We start from the raw sequence: 22,290 nt of genomic DNA, 5'->3' as shown, positions 1-22,290 counted from the left end.
CATATATCATGAAATTCAACTATTCTCAAATGGACATAATTTTATTTTATTAACTTTTTTTTCAAACATATCATAAGTTCGAGAAAAACTAAATGATTAGTTATTAAATAAAATTTTAGAAAAAAAAAAACAATTTCCAAATTAAATTGTATTTAAATAAAAAAAGAAAAAAAATATTTTTTATTCTGAAAATATTATAAGTGAACACTTTATTATTTAGAAGTAACTAAGATAAAAAATTTAAATCCTTTTTTATAATTGTTTTCAAAATAGTTTTTTAGAACAATTTTAAAAAATTGTTCTATAATGTTTTATAGAATAAAAATTTGTTTAGAATCTTAAATGTTTTTACCTTATTTTTAATATTTTTGAATATATTTTAAAAATAAATTTTATATCCAATGCTTTATTTTTAATCATTTTACATACTTATATAATTATTTTTTAAGATAATCATCATAAAACAAGTGAAAACAATGAAAAATAATTAAAAAATGCTTTTTTTTAAACAATCTGTTTTCCATTATTAATAATATAAAATAAAAAAACAATTCCTAATTGTCAAACGTGTTTTTTTGGTTTTTTTATGCTAAAGAATAAAAAACTATTCTCGAAAATAGTTGTCAAACATACCTTAGGGTTTGTTAGGTAATTGTTTTAAAAAATAGTTTTTTATTTTTAGAATAAAAAATAAAAAATAAAAAACATATTTGATAATAATAATAATAATAATAAAAAGAAAACATATGTTGTCGTTTTTAATTATTTTCTAAAGGTTGTTTAAAAAAATAATTATAAGAATAATTATAAAGAATGATAAAAATTTTAAGATTTGTTTGATAATTGTTTTATGAGAAAATAAAAGTTAATCTTAAAAGAGAAAAACACCCAAAAGGGAGGGGGGAATTCTTTTTAAATACAACAAATTTAAGCACAAGAGAAGCAAATATAAAGAGATAGAGTTAGATAAATCAAACTCAGATTTTATAGTAGTTCGACACTTCCTTGCCTACGTCCACTCTCCTCAAGCTCCTAATAGAGTGAGAGTTCCACTAACTTGAAGTTTCAATCAAGCTTCTAAACCTTTATACATAGATTTCGACTCCAATGAGCTCTTACACAATCTCTTTAAGTTTCAATTCACTTGAAGACTTTAACACTCAATTAACAGATATGAATCTCTCAACCTAACTCAACAAAAGCTCAAATACAACTCAAGGCTAGGATGAATCACAAAGGTGCACTAAAGGATATGCAAATGAAGATTTAATACACCAAGAAAATAATGAGAGCTTTTAAGGCAAGAACAAGTGGGTAGACAAATAAATGCATGTGTTTTCTTTTTCATAAATGAAGTTGAGCTCTCTATTTATAGGTTTCTAACATCGGGAATCAAGAAAATCAAAAAGCATACTCAACCGGTTGAGTTGGGGTCGACCGGTTTACTAGCTGTTGGAACATTTAATGTTTAGCAGGTGACCGTTATCCTCGACGGGACCTCAACCGGAGGTCAACCGGGAAGGCAAAATACCTTGATTGAGAAGGAAAGACTATTGGAAAAGAGAGTGTTTTTCGATTGGACCTCGATCGGGAAAGGTCAACCGATACCCTGGTCGATTGAGCCGGTTGACCATTGCCTCAACCAATTCACCATTTTTGGCCCGAAAACCTATCTTTTTTTGTTATTTTCTCTTCTAACACTTAGGCAAGGTCTTTAGGTAAATTAATATGTCAATTTTGAAGTGATTTTCCTAAGGATCATTTGATAAAACTTGAGTTTTAATGGAACTGTAACTTTAAATAATAAACCGAGTTTTTCAAAGATGTATGAAATGATATATAAATCCTAAGTACACCTATGTTTTCATCTTACATATGTTTATTATGATTAAAGATCTTCCAAAGGTCTTGATCTTACCCATTAGGTCATTTGATGAATTTCCAAATAAATACCTGAAATTCTTTATGATTTAAACCAATTAGTAACTTAATCATGATTTGTTATCATCAAAACTTGATTAGGAGAACCTTGGGCTAACATTTTCAAAAATAATTTTCTATTTTTTAGAATTCAAAATATAAGAAAACATATTTGATAATAGAAAAATATACAATAGTTTTTGTTCTTAAAAACTTAAAATATATTGTTTTTAATTATTCACTTATTTTATAACTGTTGTTTTAAAAAATAATTATAAGAATGATAAAAAATAAAAAACAATATATAAAAATTATTGTTTAAAACATATTTAAAAACAAAGAAAATAGGACATAATATTTGATGATCACAAACACACATTTGTTTTACAAAACTATTTTTCATAGCTATTTTTTAAAATGGTTATCAACCAAGGTCTTAGTATCTAGAAAAAAACTAAAAAAAAAAAAAAAAAATTTAATATCAGAAAACATTTAAATAACTTTTATAAGAACTATCAGAAAACATTTAAATTTGAAGCAAAAACGCTCCTAAATATCATTATCATTAATCATTTTTCTTAATTTCAAAAATCATGAAAGAATAAAAATTTAAAAAGAAAATCAAAAGAAAAAGAATAAGAGACTGAAAGGAGGGTAGGTAATGAGAAAATGATGCAATTTTTATCAAAAACCAATGTTTTTTTTTATTATTATCATTCTTTTAATTTATCTTTATTTATTTTTATTCAATTTTGTTTATTTTTTTTTTAATGTTTATTATCTTAATTTTAATTTCAATTATATTATCCATGATATTCATGGAAGCTTTTAATGGATTCTAATATTGACAATTGTAAGAGAAAAATTATATAAGAGAATCATTTTATTTATAAAGATTAATTTGTAGCATTTAAATTATATTTTAATGGACTGTATAATAAATCTTATCCATCAGTAAAGAGATGAGATGAATTATCTTGGACTTATCATATCCATGCAATAATAAGAAAAATGATAAAATATATTATTTAACTTCTTTTTTATATCCTTTTATAAATGGGATATCAGATACAAATATCTTGTATATTATAAATTTATTTTTTTTCATTAAATTTTTTCATTTGTTTATTTGCAAAATAAAATATTTTGATTAAATAAATTATAAATTTTTAGTTAATAAGAAAAGAAACATGAAATTATATTTAATATATTATAAAATAATACTAAAATAAGTATTGCTTAATATATATATATATATATATATATATATATAGATATAAATTATTTTTATATATGGAATAAAATAAAATAATATTTTTTTAATTAAAAAGTTCATAAATAAAAAAATAAAGAATTAATTATTAAATTTTAAATTCTAAAACAATTTTCAAATAATACTGTTGGTGCAACGCTAACAAAGAGGATGTTTGACTAGCCTTGAAGCTTAGATGACGATTCAACCTATACAAAGGAATCTAGATGGATTTTTCAGGCACACTCTTTCGAAACTTAAGTCAAAGATGGAAGACTTGAGCAAGATAATTTTTGTTTAGAAAAATTGGCAACATACTTATCTTATGATTAAGAGTGACTATTTATCTTTGCCCAATGTAATGTTTTCTCCGACACCTTAATTATTAATTGAATATTTCCGTCTTTAATGTTAATGATTATCGGTTCATAATGGTTGTTATGCTCTAACGAGTCTTGAAGTCTGAAGTTTCACCATCGTAACGATTGCGTCAATCAATGCATTTACTACGCACTATAATTAATACTTGGTAGATGGCAATTGTCACACCCCTGAATATCACTCTAAATTTTTCACGAGTGTGCAGTGCTAAGGACCCTTCCTTAGCCAAACTTTCTTCTAGCCTTTAGAAAAACACAACAAAAACAAAGTAAGAACAATGTAACATGGACACAAACGAGATTACGGGAACCCTTCCCAACTTGTATTAAACTCACTACAAGATACAAAATTGTTTCCCTGAGTCAAAGTATGCTTACACCCCCTAAGCATTCAGAGAATCATCCCTCATCTCTCACTCTGTTCTTTCTCAAGGATGCAGGAGCCCTTTTAAAAGACTTACCTTGCAATTTACATTAGAATTTCAAAATTCAAATCCTGGAGCCAATTTGGTGGTTATGCAACTGGCCATAACCGCTCATAACTGCCTTGCATAACCACCCACCACCCAGATGGTGACCTGCTCGTGAACCACCCACTTACACCAGCCATCAGCACTTCAACCAACTGCAAGTCAATTGTAGCTGACTGCTTGACTTGATCACTTGTTGTCCTAGCTAACTGCCACTAGCTAGCGGCATTTGTTAGCTGCCATCTCCTCAAGTCTTTTTCACCAAGCTGCTAGAGAGTCCCCCTAACAAGTTGTCTCCTTCCTCGTAAGGTGCCTCTTGTGACCGGGTGCCCACCAACGTGCCATTGATCAAGGCCTTTTGAACCAGGTAGCATGCACCAACCAGCTAGGGTGCATCAGTGTACCTTTCCCACACTGATATGTGAGCCATGTCTAGGTGCCCATGGCCTGGGCATGTTGCTTGCTCCCACTGTTAGGTCCAACTCTATAGCAACGAACCATGGCATTGCGCCCATGGCTGATCCTTCTTGGTGCACAGGGCATTGCGCCTCTATGTTGTGCGTAGGCATCATGGGTGCGAGTTAATTGCTGTCTAGTGCCCCATCAGGCCGTGGCATTGCGTCCATGGCTTCCTCAGTTGGCTCACCGCACAAGGCTTAGGCACCCTCGTGCTTGCGTGGGGATGAGGTAGGCCACACCAGGCCCCGTGCCATTGTGGCCACAGGGTGCACACCACACATGTCGTGGAGCCCATGTGTGTGTGCTTGAGTCTCGTCTGTGTGTCCTAGGCACGCCCAAGGCCATGCCATGGTGCCCTCTTGGTGCGGTCAAGGCTTTCCCTTGGTGCTCCCCCATTGAGTCACCAACCCTCCCTTAAAGAGCAATACGAGCTATTTTCATAGTTTCTGGAGGATGCATCAATATGCTTGAGGAGACATAATGGAATATTTAAATAAATATAAAATAAATTCCAAAATAGCCCTCAGCCTTTATCTGCACCAACTCCATAGCCCACTTAAGCTTGGTGCGTGCGTGGTGAGTGTGTGGTGAGCGTCTGGCTCGGTCGTGGTGTGCGCGCGGTGAGCGTCTGGCTTGCCCGCAGTGTGCGTTTGGCTCGCACATGGCCTTTTCACTTAGTTCTTAGAGTTTGAGCCACCAACCTTCCAGGCCTTTCTTGCTCTCCGTCTAGGCTATTATGGGTGCAAGACCTACCCATGAGACCATTTTATCCAAATTTGAGTCAAGTGGCTAAGGGGCTGACAGCAAGGAGCAAAATGTCGCGAAATATCGGCAATATATCGCTGATATATCACGTATTGGAGGCAAGCAACACAACATTTCGAGGAGATATGTCGGAGGGCCGATTTTTAGCAAAAATTGCCAAAAAATCGGCGATATATCGGTGATTAGTGATAAATCGATGATTTTCAGGAAAAATCGCCTGGAACGCCAATTAATCGCCAATTTTTTTGCAAAAAATCAGCTCTCTCTCTCCAGCGTGATCTAACGGCCCAAATCACGCCCGTGTTGATCTGACGGCCAAATTTGAATCTCAATGGTAATAAAGAGATCCAACGGCCAGATTGCTCCCAAATTGTGATCCAATGACCAAAATTAAATTTCAACGATAACTTAAGGTTCCCACGGCTATTTTGGCCCAAATTTCGTCTATAAATAGCCCATTTTGCATCAATTTCATCCATTTTTGCTTTGATTATTCATTTGCTCTCTTATTACTCCAATTTTTTCTAAGGTTGCTCAATTATTCAATAATTTTAAGGTATGCTTTTTTAAATTGTAATTAATTTTGTTTGCAATGGTAATTAATTCATGTATTTTTAATTAATTAGTATGTTTGCAAGGATGATTTAATGTTATTTTTACATTCAATTGTAATTAATTTGTATATTTTTATTGAATTAATTTAGGTTAATTTGATTATTTAATTATAAATTGATATATTTATTTTAGATGATTATTTGTGATTTAGATTCACATTTAGAATTACATTAAACTAGTTAACTTAGCTAAATTATTTAATTAATTTAATTAACATAGTAAATTATGTAATTAATTTAATTAATATGAACTAGTATATTTTGAATATGAAATATGTTCATTTTTATGATTATTGAGATTTATTTTCATATTCAATTATGATTAATTTTTATATTTAGTAAATTTATCATAGAATTACATTTAGATTCAAAAAATTAACTTAGTTAAATTATTTAATTAGTTTAATTAACATGAACTACTATATATGGAATATCAAATATGTTCAATTTTTTATATTATCGCGATTTATTTTCATATTCAATTATGATTAATTTCAATATTTAGTAAATTTATCATAGAATTACATTTAGATTTAAAAAATTAACTTAGCTAAATTATTTAATTAGTTTAATTAACATGAACTACTATATATGGAATATTAAATATGCTCAATTTTTTTTTTATTGCGATTTATTTTTATATTCAATTATGATTAATTTCTATATTTAGTAAATTTATCATAAAATAGAATTACATTTACATTTAAAAAATTAACTTAGCTAAATTATTTAATTAGTTTATTTAACATGAACTACTATATATGGAATATTAAATATGCTCAATTTTTTTTATATTGCAATTTATTTTCATATTCAATTATGATTAATTTCTATATTTAGTAAATTTATCATAGAATAGAATTACATTTATATTTAAAACATTAACTTAGCTAAATTATTTAATTAGTTTAATTAACATGAACTACTATATATAGAATATTAAATATGCTTTATTTTTTTATTATTGCGATTTATTTTCATATTCAATTATGATTAATTTCTATATTTAGTAAATTTATCATATAATAGAATTACATTTACATTTAAAACATTAACTTAGCTAAATTATTTAATTAGTTTAATTAACATGAACTACTATATATGAAATATTAAATATGCTCAATTTTTTTTATTATTGCGATTTATTTTCATATTCAATTATAATTAATTTCTATATTTAGTAAATTACATTTAGAATAAAAAAATTAACTTAGCTAAATTATTTAATTAGTTTAATTAACATAGATTTAAATTTAAGTGTATTTTTCTTGCAATAGATTTAGTATGGCTAGTGAAGGTGGTTTTGCCATGCCAGGGCGAGATCTGGCTTGGAAGTATTGTTCACCAATTGAGGGTAACTGAAAAGGAACAATTTGTAATTTCTGTGGGTTGGTAATGAAAAGTGGAGGCATCACACGATTCAAGTCTCATTTAACGCATAAGGACCCGCATAACAACACCAAAAAGTGTCCAAGAGTGTCGCCCAAAGTGAAAGAAGAGATACGATTGCTGGTGCATGACAAACAAAAAGCAAAAGCAAAGAAAAATGTTGATATTGAAGACATTCATAGTCAATTACGTGGCACAATGGGGACTCATCATACACATTTGGTAAACGAAGATGATGATGATGAAGATGTTGAGGATGAAGATGTGTATATGTATCCGACATATATGCACCCAGATGAGTGGGATGCATATCGATCTGCAGTTTGTGCCTTGAAAGCATTTAATTGGGAACGTGAACAACATGAGAATATTGTAGGAACCAAACACAAACCGGAAGAGTCTTCTATTAGTATACCATCGACGATGCGAAAATCATAGAGTATGCGACATTTGCATCATTCACCCCCTATTGCCCTTTTGCTTTACAAGTCTTTTGTAGCAAGATAAAAAAATATCAAAGATATATTCAAGGGTGGTGCAATTAAAGAAACATTGGGATGCTTAATCAGCAAATTCTTCACTTATGAGACTGTCGCACTCTCAAAAGAAAAGTCTTGTCACTTCAAGAATATGATTATTGGTGCACAACAAGCATGTAATTACTAATTTATCAAATGTTATATTGTGTTATACTTTTAGTAAGTATAGTATTTTGTGACATGTTTTACATATGAAGTGCAGGAATGGGAATCGAACCTCCATCTCCATATGAAATAAAAAATAAATACTTGGAAATGGAGTACAAAGAAATGGAAGCTTATGTGAACCAACAAATAGAAAAATGAAAGACATATGAGTGCACAATAATGTCAGATGGATGGACAGGGCCCATGAAATTAAGTATTATTAATTTCATGGTTTATTCTAAAGGGACCACGGTGTTCCTTAAGTTAATCGATGCATCAAACTATATCAAAGACCACAAGTATATATATGAGCTTTTGAAGACTATTATCAAAGAAGTCGGTAAAGAAAATGTGGTCCAAATTGTCACAGATAATGGGTCGGCGTTCATGAAAGCAGGGAAACAATTGATGAAAAAGTATAACTTATATTGGACTCCATGTGCGGTGCACTGCATCGACTTAATCTTTGAAGACATCGGTAAAAGACCCAGTGTTATCGAGGTGATAAACAATGATTGCAAGATAACTAACTTTATTTATAATCATGGTTGGTTACTAGCACAAATGAGAAAGTATTGTGGTGGAGACATTGTTCGACCAGGAGCTACAAGGTTTGCTACCAATTATATTGCTCTTGACAGTCTTCTAAAAAAAATGGTTGATTTGAAAAAATTGTTTATGAGTGATGAATGGGCACAACACAAACTTAGTCGAACAAAACTTGGACGAGAATTGGAGCAATTATTGTTTGACCATACGTATTGGGACAGATTGAAAAATTTAGTTTCATTATATGAGCCATTATACGTGGTGCTTCGACTTGTGGATTCTGAAGTTGTTCCCACAATGCCATTTGTGTACGAGCTTATGCACGTGATGAAAGAGAACCTTATTTGTCAAGGAACTGGAGATTGGATGTTCAAAATAATACAAGATCGTTGGGAGAAAACACTAAAACATCCACTTCATGCAGCAGGTACTTAAGTGCTATATATCTTTATAAGTTTTTACTTTGTATTTAAGTTTCTTTAAAAAAAAAATACTAACTCTACTAAATTTTATTGTAGCATACTTCTTGAATCCAAGATTTCAATGTAGGCATGGAGTTGGTAGTGATCCGGAACTACTTCAAGTTGTCCATGATGTTTTTGCAAAATTAGATCCAACTACTGAATCGCTTGGTCAATTTGGAAATGAGGTGAATAAAAAACTTTTATTTTTGTCAATAAAACAATAATTTCATTCATCAATTTATTTGAACGTTTACTAACAAATTAAATGTTAAATACATAGCTTGTGTTTTTTTGAGATGCAAAAAGAGGATTCGGTGATCGAGCGGTAATTGCAGTAGGGTCAACCATGGTGCCCAGTGAGTCTTTATAGGAAAAAATTGATTATCATTATTGTAAATTCACCACATAAGTATTTATATGATTATCAAATTCATTGCAGCTGAATGGTGGTTTATGTATGGGAATCAAACACCTACATTGAGAAAGTTAGCCATCAAAGTTCTCTCACAAACTGCGTCATCTTCTGCATGTGAGAGAAATTGGAGCATGTTTGCTCTCATCCACACAAAGCAACGAAATTGTTTGGCTTACCCTCGATTGGAGCAATTAGTTTTTTGTTACTATAATATGAGGCTAAAGTTACGCGATATGGAGGTAGAAAATGATCGAGTTGTTGAAAAAGATTACCTTGATCTTCTTGACATTTCAGTCGACATGGGTGAAGAAGAAGATAATCAGTTGTTCCAATGGGTTAGGCCTATACACTTGGATGACGAAGTTGGAAATCCTGATCCACGAATTGTCGCTCATGCTCAAGAATTTAGAGTTAATGTTGAACGTGTGTTGTCCGAAGAAGTTCACTCTGAAAGTTTTAGCAAAGATACTAATGATTCACTTCAGGCGGCATTGAATTCCCACCAAGAGATTGACTCCACAAGTGCTGGCCATAGTAGTAGACCTAGTGCTGCAGGTACTTCTACTTCTGGTTACGATGGTTCAAGAGGTGGAACTGATAATGGAGGTGATAATGGGGGAGGAGATATTGATGAACGTTGACATAGTCAATATTCAATAAGCCAATTTACTTGTGAAAATGATTTCACACACTGCACACAGGATGAAGACCATGGCTTTAGAAGAGCTGGTTCAGGCATAGGAGCTATTGGGAAGCCTTATAGAGGAAGAGAACGAATGATGGAACCATATAACGAGGAGTTACTTTCAGGGAGTTTTGAATCTATGAGTATAAGGACTCAATTTAGCGACTCCTTGAATGAGGCTAACATCTACCCTCCTCATGTGATGAGTTATGGTCAACCTTCAAGTTCAACCTTCAAGTTCAACACATGAAGAGTATGGTATGTCGTGTTATTCCCCTTTCAGACAAATGCCATACCAAGTTCCATATCAGATGGAAAGAGGATTTGACATTAACACATGGGTGAACTTTGAGTATCCTATCTATGTAGAGGCAGTAGGTAGGACTCAAGAGATATATGCATGACATGTTAGAATTTATAACCAATATTATCGAGGCTCATTGAGTTGGTACCAATATTGTCTCCAACAACAAGCCGGGGTTCCTTCATCTATCAATCCCATTGAACCACATCGATCCTCATTTTGGTACTAAAGGGACATTTTAATGTAATGTGTACAAATTATTGATATTTAATGAAATGAAGTATTTTATGTGACTTTATAATGAGAACAATTACGAAATTAACATTTCTTATAGATTGACATGATATAATTACATCTAATATCGCAAATTATATCATATGTATATCAAATTTTTCAATAAAACAACTTTAAATTGTCTATTATACTTTTAATTATATTATTATGAGGTTTTCCTTGCATTTCCATCAGTTTTTAACAATTTTAAGCTTACCGATATTTTTTTTCCAGAATATCCGCCGATATATCTCCGACATATCCGTAAAATCGAAGTACCGATATATCCGTGATTACCGATATTTTCATCCTTTGCTGACAGCAATCCATAATGCTCGATTGTTTTGTGTTCATCTATACCCTAGGTGGATGACTAATGCTACATGACTCTTGTGCTAAACATGCTTTGCATTAGATGACGCTTAGGGCTCATGTTGGACCGTAGTGATTGTCCCACAAATACAAAATAAATTTTTTTAACACTAAAATATAAAGTTTATTCCACTTTTATTTTTTAGGGACAATTGTGTTTTCAACCCATATATGGTTCATAATTAAGATAAGGTCCTCCAACCACCCATAATTGATGATAAGGATATGAGATGGTAATTGACAAAAATACCCACTTGACTCATTTTTGTCTTTATTCTACTCCTTGTCACTATTCTTTCTTATTTAACCATTTTTTAATTTTTCATTATTTTTTAAAACTCTTTTATAAATAAAAAATTATTTTTTATTTTTAAATTATAAATAAACAAAAATTATATTAATGATTCAAAGACTATTTTGGAAAATACATTCTAAAAAAATATTAATTTAAATAAATAAAAATTATCTTTTACATTTATTTTTATCTTTTACATTTTAAAAGTAAATAATTTAATGATTAAAATACCATTTAAAATAAATATATTCACTATTTTAATTTTTTTTATACTAAAAAGTATTTTTAAAGTTTTTTTATTATTATAAAATAAAAAGTTTATTTTTTTTAATCTTCTTCCTTCCTTATTTTAATAACTTTTTGAACATGACTTTTAGTAATAAGTTATATGAAATGTTACGAATTTGTTTATTAATGATTTTTTTTTAATGATTTGAATTAATTTAAAATTTATTAAAATAAGAAAAAGAAAAAAAAATAAAGAGGATGGATGAAAAGTTTTTATTTTAAGTACTCAATTAAAATGTTTTCATATGACATAATTTTAGAAGTGGATTATATCAATAGAGATTGAATTTTTCTTATATAAAAAGGTTGAAAGGTATATTTACTTATTTTACATGAAAACAAGTAACTAAATATTATATAGATTATATTTGAGTTTGGTTTTAAAATATTTTTCTAGTTTTTATTTTTTATTTTTTTTATTTTTAAAAATAATTTTTATTTTCTATATTGTCTCTTTTTGAAAATACATTTACTTAAAAAATGAAAACTATTTTTAAAAATGAAAATTGAAAACCTTGTTTAGTACCATTTTTTTTATATGAAAAAAATTATTTATTCATTTATTGCACCACTGTACAACTGTATTACACTAATTGTACAAGGAAAATATACTAAGTGTACAAAGGCCTACAATGCTACCATTTGTGAAAAATTATAATAGATTATGAGTCATTCCTTTATTTTTCTTATCACTCACGAATTGTGTATATATGTCATGCACTTTATTTAATTCCCACATGAAAATTCCAATACTTTATCCAATAATTATATTTGGGGAAATTTTTTTTGACATTAAGTCATCCACCATCTTCTCAACTAAACCATTGGAAATATGGTTAAACACTCCTACGTGAACATGGACACATAACTTAGGAGGGATATAAAATTTATGCCATTGTATAAGGGTATTACACTAACTGTACATAAGAAATGTACTAATTGTACAAAGGTGTACAAGATTATCCTTTATGAATTATTTTAATCAATTCTAACCACTTTTTTATTTTCCTTGTCATCCAAGGATTGTACGCCTATGTCATGCATTTTATTTAACTCTCACATGGAAATTCTAATATTTTTCCCAATAATGATATTTGGGGAAAAAAAAATTGATCCTAAGTCATCCATCATTTTCTTAACTAAACCATTGAAAATATGATTAATACACCTACATGAACATATAACTTATGAGAAATATGAAATTTGTGTCATTGTACAAGGGTATTACACTAACCGTACAAGGGAAATGTGCTAAGTGTACAAGGGTGTACAAGACTCCTAATAGGTTTTGTACAATTTTTAAACAACTTGAATTTGACATTAAGACATTATTGATAGTTTTTTTTTCTTTTTTTATCAAACTATGTCATTAAGACATTCCCTACAAAAACTAACACATAGGAAATAAAATTAAAATCAATCATGTTTGAATTGTTCATTATAAGTAAACTAAATGAAATATATATTTTTACTATTTTGCCTTTATAAACATAATTTCATTGTTATCAATAGAGATTAAAAAAATCATATTTAAATGGAATTAAAAATAAACAAAAATTATTTTTATAACATTTTTATTTTTTTAAATCATTAATTTAAATTATGAAATTAGTTTTAAAATTAAAAATATTTTTTGTAATTATAGTTTTGAAGATTTCATGATTTTTATCTTATTACTTTGAAAAAATTGCTTTAATAAGAAAATATTTATTTTAATGTTTTTAAATATTTAAATCTTTATTAAAAAATATTTAGGATGAGTGTGGAGAGCAATTAGGTAATTTTGGAATGGAGAAATTTTGAATATTTTGAAGACTTTAATTCGGTCAGAAGGTTGGTAAATTAGTATTAAAAATATTGTCTTCTTGATTAATATTATATATATATATATATATATATATATATATATATATATATGCATGTGTGTTTACATTATTTTTAAAATAATAAACACCATGTGCCTAATTTGCAAGTTAGAAAAAAAAAATTAATACTATTTTATGAGGTATTTAAAAAGTATTCATTATATGTTCTATAAATTTGAAAAAATATAATATTTGATGATACCTAATTTACAAGTTAGAACAAACAAATAATACTAATATTTTATGAGGTGTTTAAAAAATTATTTAATATATATGAGAAATAATATAAGTTTGAAATAAAGAATCATATTTAAAATTATAATCATATTTATCAAATTTTTTACTAAGATTATCTTTAATTCTTTTAATATATTTATACTCATTTATTTAAAAAATGAAAAACTAATTTTTTTTTTGTAAAGATGTTCTATTACCTTTCAAGTAAAAAATTAGATAAGTTTGAAAGTCAATAAAAAAAATTAAATACCACTTTCAATAATTTTTAGATAAAATTTTATATAATATATTTTATTTGAAATTTAACTTATAAAGTTTAACTAAAAAATTGTATTGACAATTTTCTTATTGTGAGTCAAAATACTTTGCATTAGTCTATCTAGATAAGAAAAATTATTAATATAATATTAGAACTTCATATCTTAGTTATTTTTTTCAATAAGTTTATCTTTTTAAAAATTTTAAAATAAAAATATTAAAAATTTTAAAGTTAAAAGGATATATATATATATATATATATATATATATAAAATAAAGTGAAGTGATAGTCAATTTTAAATTTTTTTAAAATATGGTTAATGTAGAAAATATAAAAAATAATTAAAAATAAGAGAAAAATATAAATGAAAGGGTAATATAAATTTAAAATAAAAAATGAAAATTAAACTAAAAGATAAATATAAAAAGATAAAAAATATTTGGATGAAAAATCCCAAATTTTTTATCATTACTTATAATAAGAGCAAAAAGATTCAATATCTTTAAAAATGAAAAACAAAAAAACATTATTGCTTTTTATTTGACATAAAATAGAAATATAGATCGGAAGAAAAATAAGAAAAAAAAAGTTAAAAATGAGTAATACTTAATAGGGAATAGAAAAGGGGAAAAAAAACATAAAAAAAAATTGAAATTCACACTCACTTATGCCTATGTAAGGGTTAAAGGTATTTTAGGGATTAATGAAAGATAACCTTCATCTTAATTTTCATACTTTGTTCGGGTCTTGGACTTAAATATATATGATATATAAACCAAATGTTAATTTTAAAACACAATTCTCCCTATTGTTTATAAATCAAATATAAGTAATCTTAAAGGATATCATATTTAAAAGGAAATTACCTTTTAAGGTATATAGGATATGATATTTTATTGACTATAACATAAAGTTCTTTTGGTCTCTTGGATTGATTTTTATTTTCAAAAATAATTTTTTTAAGGGGAAAGTAAGCCCACTTTTTCCACGTTTCGAAAACAATTAACGCACTAAACAGGTCAATCGGCCCACTGCTTATGAAAACTAGCGGCCAAACCAAGCACTTCTTTTCATAAAAAAAACCACCGTCGAATAATCCGACTATGCTTTCCACCTGTTGAACGGGGAAATATTCCGGTGCTTCGTCCACGAACGCACTCATTTATTTTGATACGCCACGTGTCAAATTTGAAGACAGAGAGGAAAATTATTAAATGCGAGTCTATACTTTGGGTTGTGATCGTGGTCCGTGAAACACCTGATTTCATCGACTTCTCGTGATGCCCAAGAAATCAATCACAGCCGTTCACGTGGTGCCGCTTTGAACAAAACCAACGGCCGAGACCAAATCAGTGTGGTGGTGGAGGATCTCTTTTCGAATAAATATACTAAGCCTTTAGTTATTTTCTCGGAGAACAAACGAAACAAAAGCAAACAAGGAAACCTCGTGAGATCGAAGTGACGACAATGGCAACCATCAAGGTCATCAAAGCTCGACAGATCTTCGACAGCCGTGGAAATCCCACCGTTGAAGTCAGTTTCATTTTGTTTCAGCCGTTTGATCCCTCGAAATTTCTCGATTTCCACCAGCATTTTGATCTCTGTTTTTATTTTAATTATTTGAATTTGCTATTTGGTTCCCGGGAAAGCGTAGGCTATGTGAATGAGCCGAGGCTTTGAATATAGTAATCTGGATTGTTTGGAAGCTGAGAAAGTTACGATTTCGCGATTCAAGTGCTTTTTGCAAAACCACGTGAAAGATGGGGACCTGGCTTTTTCTTTTGTTTTCCGCCGTTTACACGTGAACCAAACCAAACGGATCGTGGATTTGTAGACTTTTGGCCTTTTCGCGTTTTGTTTTACGGATACATGTCGACTATTCATCTGTTTCGTTGTCGGGAAAATGTAGTAAAAGAAAAAAGAACAAAGAGGTTTAGAATCTTAGATTTTCTTTGCTTAAGACCCGGAAACAGAATAATTACATCTGAATGAGCCATATATAACTGTTTGGTTTAGTTGAGGTGATAGATTCTAAGTTTTCTTGCTTTCACTTGGTTTTCCCGGGAACCAAACAGTGGATGACTGGTTTTTTGGGTTCTGTAATAGAGACACGTAGAAACTGTTTCTAAAAGTAAGGTGATTTCAGGTTGATGTTACGCTCAGTGATGGAACTTTTGCGAGGGCTGCTGTCCCAAGTGGTGCTTCAACAGGTAATACTAGAAGATATTTTTGAGTTAAAAAAATAGTGATATTTACCATGTGAATAGCTCTTACCTCGATTTCCAGAAGTTTGAAGGAATGTTAGGGTTCTCCTCTTGTTATATTTGGTTTTCTAACCACTTTATGCCCCCTGTGGCAGGCCAATTTTTCTTTTTCTGTTACCTTTTCTGTTAGTTTATATTGCATATACCATTAAATGAACTATTCAAAGGTGAAGAATTCTTGTTCATTCACATACATTTGGTCTTTCTTAATCAATTTCATGGTTGTTACATGCCTGAAGTAGTATTTTCTAATTCTGACTTTCTTTTCTTAACAATTTATGCATATTTAAGGTATCTACGAGGCTTTGGAGTTGAGAGATGGTGGATCTGACTTCCTTGGGAAAGGTGTCCTCAAGGTATCTGATTACTTTTGAACCCTTAATTTATTATTGCAGTGTTCTTTGTACGATGAATGCTCAAAGTTTACTTCAAATTTATTGTCAAATTATGCAATTGAACAGGAACAAAACCCCTTTCTTGCTAGAAATATTTACACCCTTTTGTCATTAATTCATTGATGACCTGAGACTAGCATCTTTCTTAAGAGCCTATGTGATGTTTTGACAATTGAGACTTACCTGATACTGAACTGATCATGATATGTTTATATTCTTTTGGTGTAGGCGGTGGAAAATGTGAATGCAATCATTGCACCTGCTTTGATTGGAAAGGTATCTCGTGAACATTTTTCATTTTGGTTTTTCTTGAAGCCCATGAAAACAGGGCATTGATGCATATTTATTCTGTTATGCGTTTATAGGACCCAACAGAGCAGGTTAAGATCGACAATTTCATGGTGCAACAGCTTGATGGAACAGTTAATGAATGGGGTTGGTGCAAGCAAAAGGTATTATATAACAGTTTTTCAGACCTTAATTCTTCTTATGACAGCATATTATTTCAAGTTTCTTAGTGCTACTTCTCCTGTTTTGGACTTTATGATGACTGGATTTTTTCTTCTTTTCAACTATATTAGCTTGGAGCAAATGCTATATTGGCAGTGTCACTTGCCGTGTGTAAAGCTGGAGCTATGGTGAACAAAATTCCCCTTTACAAGGTACAGTATGCAGTAGCATAATTCATTCATAGTTATTTTAAACTAATTACATGCATAAATTTTTCTTACATGATTACTCTTGTTTATATTTGTACCCTGCAGCACATTGCTAATCTTGCTGGAAACAAAAAGTTAGTGCTGCCTGTACCTGCATTCAATGTTATCAATGGAGGTTCTCATGCTGGCAACAAACTAGCCATGCAGGTTAAATTAAAGTCTGAGCTTGGTTATGAATTTTTAATGTCCTTTGCTGTTGAAATTCTTATTAATCCCAATTTTTACAGGAATTTATGATTCTCCCACTTGGGGCATCTTCTTTCAAGGAAGCTATGAAGATGGGTGTAGAAGTATACCATCATTTGAAGGTAGCATTAATTTTATTATTATTATTATTTATATTTTGTGCATTTTACCCCTTGAAATTTAGTTTAACATATTCACATTATCTTAGGGCTTATCATGTTTCTATTTGTTTGCTCTTCCAGTCTGTAATTAAGAAAAAGTATGGTCAAGATGCAACCAATGTTGGTGATGAAGGTGGCTTTGCTCCCAATATTCAGGTTCGTAATTGCTCATTCATTATATCATTCTGAGATTTTCATTTCATGCTTGAAGCTTGAAGAAAGCTATATGGTCAAATCAAAGGCTAATGGTCTATTCAAGTTGGTTTCTTACCTGTTTGTCCCACTATAGAAAACCACCCTACCCACCTCATCAATTTTGTAGTAAAATGTAATTAAAAGTTTGAATAGTATCACATTCCGTTCATTGATATTTGAGAACATACCTCAGGTACAAGTCTGGATACTTTTCTCTTTGGTTTAGTGAATGTCCAGGATAATGTTTTGATTTTAGATATATTCATGTGATGTGAACTGCAGGAGAACAAGGAAGGCCTTGAACTACTGAAGACAGCTATTGCAAAAGCTGGATATACTGGAAAGGTAACTTCTCTCATCTTTGAAATCTAACTTATATTTCTTAGCACTTATTCTATTTGCATGGTTATTATTTTTGGTTTTACATTCACTGATTATTGACTTTTCTTGCAGGTTGTAATTGGGATGGATGTTGCTGCTTCAGAGTTCTATGATAACAAGGATAAGACCTATGACTTGAATTTCAAGGAAGAGGTAGCAATTGACTCTATCCTCTAACTTCTTAAGGAATTTTACTCAATAGTGCATGGTCTGAGATATGTCGGGTTTATGTTGTCCTGTTTTTTCACAATAGAAAATGGTCAATGGACCATCATTTAATTGGCTTTTATCCAAAAAGCCCGATAAGAGGTGTGCTTGGTACAACCTGCCAAGGAAGTACCATCACTTCAGAAACTAAATTAGGATTTCCTATCAATATTTTGAGCAGAAAATCCTTGTAATTTGAAGCACCTAACTGAATAATAACCATCTGCTGCAGAACAATGATGGATCACAAAAAATATCTGGAGACAGCTTGAAGAATGTTTACAAATCATTTGTGAATGATTACCCAATTGTTTCAATTGAAGACCCATTTGATCAGGATGATTGGGAGCACTATGCAAAGATGACATCTGAAATTGGCGAGAAAGTTCAGATTGTTGGTGATGATCTCCTTGTTACAAATCCTAAGGCAAGCTCTTACTACCACCAAAAGCTAAAAATCTAAGATGAGCTTATGACCACCATAAGCTCAAAATGTAAGATATGCGTGTTTATGACGTCAAATCCCTTTTTATTGTGGCTGCTACAGCGTGTGGAGAAAGCAATCAAGGAGAAGGCTTGCAATGCCCTTCTATTGAAGGTAGTTGTCACTTCCTTTTTCCTGCTTAAAGAAGGATATATCCTTACCTAGGATTGCCATGCACATCATATTTAGTCTAATCTTAGTGTTTGTTTGTTAGCTTAATGGCTCACTGCAATTAAGTTGCAAAGTTCATGGTTTTTTGCTGCTTGAAAGTAGTTTTGGATTAGGAATAAACTCATCTTCTATGGGAGAATAGTGTTACAACCTGCCCCAAGTGACCCTCCCCTGAGCTTATATAAGTGAGTAGGAAGCTTCTGAAAACTCTTGGAGTCATCTACACTAGTGGAGGAGCGTGAAAAGTTCTGGAGAGTCCTGGAGATGTCCACACATCTCTACACAAAAGTGGAAGACCAGGGAAGCATATGGGATGTTCTAGAGAGTTCTAGACATACTTGTAAATAGCCTTTGTATAGAGAGTTCTATGATAGAGTGGAACCTTTGTGGGTTCTAGAAAGTTCCATTGGTACTTATAAATAGGTGAGGGCCTCATTTGGCCAAGACACCACCCAAAGTAGCTAACCAATGAAGCAAGTGACAGCTTCCAAGCATTGTAAAAGCTTCCATGTGCGATAAAGCTTCCTTTCTTAAAGTGTTGCCTTACACTCTCTTAGCTTTCAAGTTGTGTGCCTCTAACTTAGCCTAGCTAGTTAAGTGTAAGGGGAGGGCTGACTTAGTAACATCAAGTGGCTTGAGATGTTTAAGTGTCGCATGTGAGCTTAGGAAAAGGCTAAGTCTGTGACAATAGGTTGGCCTATTTTACTTACCTTTTAGAGTTTGCAAATGCACTCATGCTACTGATAAAATTTTACACATGAAATCTATATACAAAAAAAAAAAAAATTATTTACACATGAAGATTGGATGGCACAGATCTTTGATCATCCTTTGAATTGGAACTTCTGTACTGACTAGTTTATGATTGGCCAGGTGAATCAAATCGGTTCAGTAACTGAGAGCATTGAAGCTGTGAAAATGTCTAAACGAGCTGGCTGGGGTGTTATGGCAAGTCACCGAAGGTACAAAATGTTTTTTGTCTACTAAATTTTTTTCAGTATTATTTGAAATGGCATTACTAATCCAGTTTCCCTTGCACAATACAGTGGTGAAACTGAGGATACTTTCATTGCAGACCTTTCAGTTGGTTTGGCCACGGTAAGTGTTGGGGTTGTTCTCCTTTGCTTCGTCTGTCTTTTTCCCCTTCATATTAAATGTTTTAGCTCCAGCTGCTAAATAGCAGAGTAGCTGCTCTTCTCTCGATGCATACACTAGGTCACCTAACTCAAAGCCTTGTTTGTTCTCCCTTGAATTTTCAATTTCTATTAGATGAATTTTGTATGTTGGTCATTTTTCCCACTGCTGGATTGGTCTTTTATGGTTTTGGGTGATTTGATTTTGAGAAATTCCTTTAGTACTTGTTCCCTCTTTTTCTCTTTCTCCAAAAAGAATCACGATATGAAATTCAGATAGGAATTATGTTCAAATTCATTTGGTCTTCCTTTTTCTTAGCATGTCTCTTTCCAAAACTGGTAGCTTCTGTTCCCTATAACTTGAGAATTTTCTGTAATATTGAAGCTCTTTGTACAGTGCATACTTGGATTAATATTGATTCTCTGTTTTTTGCAACATGAAAATAAAATTGTAGTAGTATCATATTTAAGAGATTTGACAGTTTTCTGGACAGCATCTCAAGTTGATATGACCTGATGATGTGTGCCTTATATGCAAACAGGGCCAGATCAAGACTGGAGCTCCTTGCAGGTCTGAACGCCTTGCCAAATATAACCAGGTAAAGCTCTATTATCATTTACTTGGGTTTAAAACGGAATTGCTGTGAGTGTCCAGCTCCCATGGTCTAATGCATATGGCCATTTATTATAGCCTTGTCAATGTGAATCAGGGGTCTAATTTCTTACAGCGGATGCCATTAGAAAAATTATTTACTTCAATATTGTGCACTGAACCTTCCTTTTCTTCGTTATTTAGAAATTCTGAAAATAAGATCCCTTTTCTTCACCAAAAAGGAATGGAAGTTTTAAAATCTTAATCCAACTTTATCTTGTTTCACTGGCACCATGGCCCCTTCTTTACCACTTGAGCCCTGGGTGATCAGCCCTTGGACTTACCAAGGGCTACTTCCCTATAGTAATTCGTCATCTGGTTTTGAGTCCTATGCATTTCCCTATGAATAAAATCCATCTAGTTTTCCTTTCTCTTTAATTTTTGGTGTATCGGTCTCCGGATATCGGTCCAAAACTTTGAGTCCTTGTTGATTCACAGCCTTATTTGCACTCATCTCTGGAATTTTAGTCCTTGGCTCTGAGCAGTTTCTACTTCTTGGTATTGCAGCTTCTTAGGATCGAAGAAGAGCTTGGATCTGCAGCTGTGTATGCAGGAGCAAAATTCCGAGCACCAGTGGAACCTTACTAAAATATGACGCAGTCACCAAGCAAGTATCTAAATAAAGGAAGTATATGATTTTGCAGTAATCAATAGTGTGTTTTTTCACCGGTAGAGAGAGAAGTTTGAACCTTTGAGAAGTGAGACATAATCTTCCCAGTAGTTGCGGAGGATGCTTTTGAGCTGTTTTTACCCCCCTTGATGTTTTGAGATCGACTCCTTGTGTTTTGAATATATTATGATGTGGTATTTTCCTGAGGTGGTTCTAGGTTTTATAATGCAATGATTTTGTTGCCTACATAGAGCGAATGTTACTCACATAGCCCCTCACTTGGTAAATCTTAAGTCTGATTTTCTTAAATTGGAAGGGGAAGGAAATTTATAGTTGCATGCGAGACTAGAAAACATCTGTATTGATCTAATTTCAGAAGTAACAATGTTTCTCAAGACGATTGTTCACATCCAATCCTAAAGATATAGGGGAACAAAGGGTGAATTTTATACACTTCCTATGAAGCTAGGTATAAATATTCTTAAGACTACCATCCTTATTGATGTATTCTTTCTATAAAATTTATTTTAAGAAAGGTTTTAGGTAAAAACATTTTAGATAAATATGTTTCATAATTTTTTAAAAATGAATTTTATTCTCTAAAAAATAAATTTTATGAATGGATGGAATTTAAAATTAGTATTTGAAACATATTTGTACTAACGCTAAGCTTAAGGATATTATCCAATTATAATTAAGGGTTCATTTCGTAGTAATTCTAAAAAACGTTTTTATATTTTTAATACTTAAAAATTTTCATTATTCAAGTGTTAAAAATGTTAGAAATGTTT

General features: G+C 31.0%; 1 protein-coding gene across 1 annotated transcript; it reads left to right on the top strand.

The window, feature by feature from the left end:
* The first annotated feature begins 15,089 nt into the window (after window positions 1-15,089).
* On the top strand, window positions 15,090-21,705 carry LOC100254950 (enolase). The gene is made up of 17 exons (XM_002267055.3): window positions 15,090-15,474; window positions 16,088-16,151; window positions 16,497-16,561; window positions 16,829-16,876; window positions 16,966-17,052; window positions 17,182-17,262; window positions 17,365-17,466; window positions 17,547-17,627; window positions 17,748-17,822; window positions 18,144-18,206; window positions 18,315-18,395; window positions 18,682-18,876; window positions 18,997-19,047; window positions 19,978-20,066; window positions 20,151-20,202; window positions 20,780-20,836; window positions 21,397-21,705. The coding sequence occupies exons 1-17, from the start codon at window positions 15,409-15,411 to the stop codon at window positions 21,475-21,477; spliced, it is 1,338 nt and encodes a 445-aa protein (XP_002267091.3). The 5' UTR covers window positions 15,090-15,408; the 3' UTR covers window positions 21,478-21,705.
* Window positions 21,706-22,290: the final 585 nt, after the last annotated feature.

The sequence above is a fragment of the Vitis vinifera genome, chromosome 16, assembly GCF_030704535.1.
Source record: "Vitis vinifera cultivar Pinot Noir 40024 chromosome 16, ASM3070453v1".
NCBI lineage: Eukaryota > Viridiplantae > Streptophyta > Magnoliopsida > Vitales > Vitaceae > Vitis > Vitis vinifera.
This window is presented reverse-complemented; position numbering and strand designations above follow the sequence as displayed.

What these genes read in the sequence shown, in the direction of transcription:
- LOC100254950 (XM_002267055.3), top strand. Translation starts at nt 15,409, where the DNA reads ATGGCAACCATCAAGGTCATCAAAGCTCGACAGATCTTCGACAGCCGT. An exon ending in CACCTGCTTTGATTGGAAAG is followed by an intron (nt 16,877 to 16,965) that starts GTATCTCGTGAA and finishes ATGCGTTTATAG; the next exon opens with GACCCAACAGAGCAGGTTAA. An exon ending in GCCTTGCCAAATATAACCAG is followed by an intron (nt 20,837 to 21,396) that starts GTAAAGCTCTAT and finishes TTGGTATTGCAG; the next exon opens with CTTCTTAGGATCGAAGAAGA.